This window comes from Pocillopora verrucosa, chromosome 4 (genome assembly GCF_036669915.1).
Source record: "Pocillopora verrucosa isolate sample1 chromosome 4, ASM3666991v2, whole genome shotgun sequence".
Lineage (NCBI taxonomy): Eukaryota > Metazoa > Cnidaria > Anthozoa > Scleractinia > Pocilloporidae > Pocillopora > Pocillopora verrucosa.
Window position 1 is genome coordinate 13,413,127 of NC_089315.1, and position 7,581 is coordinate 13,420,707.

At 38.0% G+C, this 7,581-nt stretch overlaps 1 protein-coding gene and 1 pseudogene across 1 annotated transcript; one reads left to right on the forward strand and one right to left on the reverse strand.

The window, feature by feature from the left end:
* Positions 1-728: 728 nt before the first annotated feature.
* On the reverse strand, positions 729-2,495 carry LOC131771056 (uncharacterized; annotated as a pseudogene).
* A 222-nt stretch (positions 2,496-2,717) lies between these two features.
* On the forward strand, positions 2,718-6,316 carry LOC131771075 (peptidyl-tRNA hydrolase). The gene is given in 6 exon segments (XM_066165600.1): positions 2,718-2,855; positions 3,239-3,452; positions 4,026-4,064; positions 4,067-4,124; positions 4,722-4,767; positions 5,122-6,316. Coding segments are annotated over 6 exon segments (543 nt in total). The 5' UTR covers positions 2,718-2,834; the 3' UTR covers positions 5,287-6,316.
* Positions 6,317-7,581: the final 1,265 nt, after the last annotated feature.

Below are 7,581 nucleotides of genomic sequence, written 5' to 3' on the forward strand. Positions count from 1 at the left end.
AGGCCTGGATGTTCTTCCAAAATTGCCGGCCCGAAAGGAGGATATCTTTATTACGTTATATCCAAGATCAGGTTCGTTTACAAGTGACAGGGGTCTTTTCTCTAAAATGTGAAACTCATTATAAATCAATACATAATTTGTTTTGATGTCTTCAGTCAACTGGGCAGGGGACATAATTATGTTAAAGGTTTGTACTTATTTGGTTCCTCTTAGTCATTATGGCTACTCAGAGAAGTCCTAGCACATGCATACGGCAACGATAGTAACAACGAAGGGCACGATAATGACATTGCGAAACGTTTGGGTTTAGTGAAAGGAATTCCAGTTTGATTTGTGATGGAACAAGCCGTGAGAAAATACCTAGATCGTGGTTGGCTTGACCCCATTTCCCAAAGTTTTGTTTCTCGTTCGCCATTTCGTTTTATTCCTTACGTCCATAAGACAGTTTCTTTTTACAAGATTGCAGAGTAACAAGAACGACTACGACACAATCAACACTAAAAATGACTGAAAGTAACAACCAGAACAATTGTAACGAGAGGAATACATGGCCATTGCGCAGGCCAACCTTCTGGCATGGCGTAGGTTGAGCTCGCTGTAAGTTATCAGTTGTTTACAGGGCTTTTGTATGATACTTTTAAATTAAGTTGAATGATTCCCCACAAACGATTAAGCACTGACTCTCCAAGGCGCGGAAAATAAACTCTGCTAATTATTAGCTTCTCATCAGTAGCAATGATTTATTTTTGTGTAATGCTTCATTCGTTTAATAAAGATTGAAATAACGTCTCTGCCGCGATCCACACTTCTCCTTGCAAACGGTAGAATTGTAACCTTTTCTGAAACAAAGCAGGTTTCTATTGTCATTTTTCGCAGGCTCCACTTGGACTGAGGAAATTGTGTGACAGATTCTTGATGAATGTAAAAAGACGAATGTCGATTGGATGAACGAATGCCTTTTGCAGAAGGGATTATTTTGGGCATTAAATCTTATCCTTTTACTGTAACAGACGCTGAGTCAACCAAGAAAATGTTTACCAGCTTCCCTGGGCCTCGTGTATTCAAAACTCATCTTCCTTATTGCTTGGTCCCAAAATCTGAGTCATCTTCCAATAAAACACAAAGTTCTGGCTGTGGATCATGTCGCCATCTCAGAGGGACATAACCTCTGTGTGGGGTGGTGGGGCATGTTTTTAACTCTCAAAAAAAATTTAATTAATCCTCATCTTTACTTGGTTCTCCCTTTTCAATTCTGTTTGCCAAGTCTTTTACAAGATACTCTAAGGAATCATTCTCAACCTTTTGACTGATTCACCCTTTTCAGCCAAGATATCTTCAATATTTCTGTAAAATATCATTCAAAAGGCTTTAAGTAATGATTTAATAACATGTACCATTCAAGCTTGACTTCAGCTGTGATTGCACATGTATCTTACATATGTGGGTAGGCATTATATGAACTCACTCATATGGGGATTTTCACTATTACTTTCAGAAGGAAGTTAATGACTGAAATAAAACTTAAACTAACTTTCTATGTGTACAAAACACTGAGACAATGTGAAGGTGGTTTCTGAATAAGAAAAAGTTGATTTACGATCAACTCACATGGTATGAACATGTACAGTGTATGCCGTTTCGAATACGCTGTGCATGATCACTGAGGATTAACATATTCTGACTTTGAAGGAATTGTCTCATCCATAACAGACACACTGTCCTTTTTGGCAAAATGATTGGATACCAACAAAACAGAGGCAGTACACAGTGTGTATGGGCAGTGTGGAACCAGTGGGAGGTGGGGGGCAGCGTTACTGTTACTTTCTACTAATAAGCTAATAAAAATGTGCCAAAGGACGGGGTCACATTTTCATGACTGGATTGATTACCACAGGTTGAACATTTTAGGGATAAGAAAATTCCAGTTAGTAGAGATTAAAAAATTGGAGGATTACAGTCAAGAGGTTCTGTGACTGGCCAAAGAATATAATGGGTAAGGGGTTCTTAAGGAACAGTAGCACACACCCAGCATAGCGTAAACCAAGTTCTCCGTCCCGGGGCCTGGAATCACTCAAACGTTTCCACAGCTGTACTCCTTGAACCGTTTTTCCTGAAAAAATTTATCGAAAGTCGTAAAAATTAACCCCCTACTAAGTTGGATTAAATGTGAAATTGCGGAAATGCATCTTGGGGGAATTAGGATTTTCACCTAAGAATGCACTGTTTATGTCAAAGCGTTTAGTTCTCTATCTCGAGCTCTATCGAGCTCAAAGCAGTAAAGCAAATTTACCTGTTATCGTCATAAAATCACCCCAAGTTGTCGGCTATAAGATGATTTTTGTTACATCCAGGACATTTGACAATAAACTACTCCCTTAGAATAGGCCTGTTTACTGACGAGCTTCTGTGATCGTGTTTCACACACGTTGCACGTGAATACCAGATGACACTTGTCACTCTGAGTAATCGACCCCAGCGGTTTACAACCGCTATTCGTCGCCTTACTGCAAAAGCTACGCCATAAGCAATAAGTTCTCGTAGATGAAACTGTAATTAAGGAAGTTTTGAAACTAAAAGGTCTTCTTATCAAATTATTCCACGACACTTGTCTGAAAAAGCGATGCAACCTTGCAACCTATGTGTTCATACACCAAACACGTTTTGAAACTCACTGACATCCGCTGGTATGAATGAGTGCGGGCTTGTGTCTCATCGGATATGGTGGAGTGGTCTGGTGGACATGGCGGTGTGGAGGAGAGGTACATTCCGCCTGCCCCCATTTAATGTACTAGATCATCACAACAGATCAAAGTCGTGGAAGTCATTTGTCAACGATGCGCAAGTCAAGCTCAAAGGTCAGATGATAGAAAGGTACGCTCGATGGTCAGTCGATGTGGTTTATCAATGTTGCCAACCCCGCATCAGGTTTCGAGTTTTTTTAAGAAACTAGATGCGTCTTCAGCTATTTTAAATTACTGAGCTGTTTGAACCCAAACATGGCAGTCAGTGATCTTTTTTATTTCTAGTGATGGATTATATTTTTCTGATTGCCATTGTTTGTACACAGTGAAGCAAAGTTACTTTACTTGACAGTAAATGTTTACACACTGTATATACTTGTGTTGTTATTCAGCTTTCTCTTCTCAATAAATGACTACTTGATTGAGTTTAATTTCCAGGCAATGGCGAGTCACGCTGAACGTTGATGTATGGTGAATTGTTTTTTGTTTTTGCACAGGTTGTTGGTTTGGGTAATCTCTCCCATCCTGAAACCCGCTATAGTGTCGGAATGCTTGTAGTTGACACCCTTGCCAAGTATCTGGGAACTTATGGGCATTTCAACAGGCAATATTTGGGTTACGTAGCAGTGACAAAAGTTGGTCACCAAGAACTTATACTATTGAAACCCTCTGTTGCAATGAACTTGAATGGAAGGAGCATTTCAAAAGCAGGTACCCTGGCTGTTAGATTATTCTTATGACACAAATTTTGTGGTATTTTGAACATTGGTACCGGTGTTGGGATAAACTAGATATCATGTATAAGTGTAAACCTCTACACGTGAGCGTCACTATGCATATTCTCTGCACAGTTCTCCATACATTTCCAAAAGTACTGATTAGGAGAATTTGTTTAACAACAAAAGGCTTCTTTAGTTGATGATCATTTTCATTTATTCTGGTAACTTAAATGTGTGCATCAGCATCAAGTTTTTTCCTGCAATATCACCCCTAATCACTCTTTGGGTCAAGGGGTGAAACCTCTTCTATTAGATAAGTGAGAAAAGGAGAAAATTATACTATGCCAAGATGAGTTTTTGAAAATGTGCGAAGAGTTTGGCCCACACAGGTCATGCTGATGGAATGACAGAAGTTGAATGCAAATACATCACTTTACTTTCCCCTTTTCACAGTAATCCTCATGAAAGAACTGCAATATGTGGACAATTAAACAGCTAAAATTGTAAACCTGATGAATTTAATTGAACAAACTGTAATTCATGTTACTGTTCCTTTCTTATTCAGTCACAATGTATAAAGTGAACCCATCTGATGTTATTCTTGTTCAGATGACCTTGACAGACCTTTAGGGAAGTACAGTTTTAAACATGGAGGAAGTGCTGGGTGAGCCATGTTATACCAAGCACAGCACTAATACACCTGCTTTTGTAGAGTATAAGGCTGTCTATTGAACCAGCCTGCTTAGTCAGCTGCTATAGTTTTATGCAATATCATGGTGTCTATAGCATGAAGCTGGCAGTAAAAGTTGGTAATCCTTAGTTAACCCTGAGTGGCATTTTGACAATTTGCCTCTACTTATGTGTACAGATGGTTTAAAAGTTTTTGTATTTTAATTTTTTTCAAATCAGTGCAATTTTTATTTCCCCTGGTTCAGATTGACTGGTAATGAAAATGAGACAACGTTAACCAAAAATCAACTGGTTTGAGAATGACAATTTAACCTTAGCACAACCTTGAGAGGCACAGTGAGAGAGCCTCTGTCCTAAAAAGAACCTGTCGTCAGGACCAGGACAAAAACTGAGAGAGAGAGAGCTAGGTGTAAGGCCACTGCTTCTCCCACAACATGTGCTATGTGAAATATGAAATTATACTTCAAGCTCTAATTGTTATTTCTGACAATGTAAAATGCTAAATGAAGATTTAGTTCTGTTCATCTGTATGCTGAAATTTCAATTAACATGTTTGTAACATTTTTTGCAGGGGTCACAACAGAGTAAAATCAGCAATTGCATCTCTTCACTCTGATGTGAGTTACTGTGTTTTTCTTTTTTGCTTTATTGTGATTGTGGACATTGGAAGAAGGGAAGAGGATGAAATCTCAGCTATCAAAAAATAACTTTTTCTCTCATCATAATCAGACATCAGTGATCAGAGAATTCCCAGGGTACTACATAAAATTCTCCACTTAAATTTCAGTGGCCCAGCCAATTTTTTTTATTTAGATATGCAGACATTCAGGCATGCTATTGCATTTCTTAATGACAACCCCTTATTACACCCTTTGCATGACTGACTTTTAGGCAGTGGTCTACCTGTGGCATATTTCAAGAGATGATTCATGTTATGTCTTATTCGATGTGTATTTGATTATTTTTTTTAGAGTCTGAAGAGAGGTCGTGTAGGGGTAGGAAGACCAAGCAAGAGAGATAATGTGACAGAATATGTCTTGAGCAATTTTGATTTGTCAGAGATGCTTGTCATGGAAAGAACAATAGAACAATGTTGTGAGGTTCTCGTGAAGGAGCTTCAGTTATTAAGATCTTAGGAAAGTGTCCACTTTAGTGGAGTGCCAAGGCAATAGTTTTTATAACATAATTCTGTAGTATTTATTTAGTTGCCTCCTAAAATTCAATCATTATTAATAGCATCTTTGACAAAGTTTATTTCAGCCTTGAAATTTCAACATAAATTTACACTCTCATTGTCTTATTTACCTCAAATATGTCCTGTTTAACTATTACCATCTCATGACTTTGCCAAGTTTACATGCCTCTCAAGAAAATGGAAAAAAACGGTACTTAATTTGATAGTAGCCAACTTTATTAGCAGTTGTGAACATGAAATGTGCATGAGTAATTGCACTGTAATTTTGGCGTATCATGCCGAAAGTGTTCATGGCCTTGCACATTTACATGCGCTTGAGAGAAGTATCTGCTCACTGCATGTTTACCAATAGACCCTCCCTTACGTTAAAATTGCATTAATATACCATTAAGTTGATGCAACTTTACTGATAGACAAACCTGTATTAAGCGGTCAGCCACGGGGAATGGGGCTTGATAGAGGTTCCACAGATTAGAAATGTAATAATTATAAACATTAATTTTATGTAATTTCTAAACTGTGCCTGTTCTGTGCATTATTTTATTTGGCGTATTTATGAATATTCAGATTCACCCACGTGACGTTTTCCCAGCGTGGGGTTTTATATATACGTCGTATTTTAAATCGTCATCACGATTCCGGAGCTGGGCGGAAAGGAAACACCGCGTTGGACTTTAAACGGCTCATTTAACTGAGATATTTTCAGTCTTCTGGCCAAGTCTCTAGAGTCATTTCTAGACGAAGAGGAACGAAGTTGTTCACGAAATATGGCGTCTCCTTGTTGTAGGTTCATAAGACTACTGCGATCTCCGCGCAGATCGCGTTCTCAGTCCTCTCAAAACCAGCTCGGAAAAAGGACATATCACCAACTGACCGCCGAAAAGATCCCAGGTGGGTTAATAGGAAGCTTAACAAAATTTTAAGTTTATCGAAAGGAAAATGGATTGAGTTGACGAATTTCAGAGATGTTAGTAATGTCGTTATCTAATAAGTTAAATATAACTGAATATTCATGCAGTATCCAAACTTGCTTTGGTCAGTTTCCCCTTAAATTTGGTTTCTCTCGAACTAATGATTCTTATTTGATATGATTTTAATCGAACAAAGCAACCATTTTTTTGGTGGTGTTAGTTTTGTATTTGTGTAAACGAGCGGATTTGTTTTATAACTGCTAAACGAGTTGCGGGAAATGCTGCAATAGGTTTTTGCTTTTCGTATTTTTGGCGCGAAAATGATTGATAGACAGGTGTCAAATGGTAATTTTGTTTTAATACAACAAATCGTCATTGAGTTATCATGTCATAGCATGATGACCACAGAATAAATTATGCGGCTGTAAATTGGGAACTTTTCGGCGGCGGAGCTGGGAAAGATTGGAGACGAAGAATCTTCCGGATTCTTCGCTAGCATCTCCGCTTCTAATTTCCGCCCCTGTGCCTCGAAATCATCAGATACGCTGAAAATTTATGCTTAAAAGGTTCACAAAATGCTCTTGAATAACAATGTCATCCATGTACATACGCCGTTACACGTATGGCAAAAGAATATTTAAATTGCGTTGTAGCTAAGATCTCTCTACTATTGTTTTCTGTTTGCGTTTTGTGAAATTAAAAGTAGGTTGTATAAAACAACCAGTCTGAACAAAGTTCGAAAATAGAGGAAAATACGAGTAGTTCAAGGAGCAAAGCTAACCAAACTAAATACATATCAAATGAGAAGACGTTCGGTTTTCAGCGCAGTTAACTGTGAGTCAGACCGAGTCGCTCTTAATTTAAGTTTGTATCATGCTAAACTGTTGAGTTTCGATCGAGTATGAGCTGCTAGTTTTCCAGACCCATCGCAAAGCGTACAGTGGAAGTGAAGCAAAACCATAACAATGCTGTATTTCTTTCGGACCTCAAATGAGAATTTCCCTTACAGTATCGATAAATTTGTGCGTTCCTCAAGGTACTCTGGCTATGATTCTGTCAACTATAGTATGCTACAATATACTATCAGACAAAATTATCTATTTAGCAACACTTACACAAAATTCTTACGATCTATCGATGCGATGGAATAAGGCATTAAAATCTGAGATTTTCGCAATGGAATTTTTTAAAGTGACATGAAAAATATCAAAAATTGAAGACGTGATCAAAGTTGTCAACAGTCTTAGGAGAAAGATTTTATAAAACTACATAAGTCAAAATGCATTTTAAGTATGAAATTTGTCGCAAAACGAGTATCCGAGAAA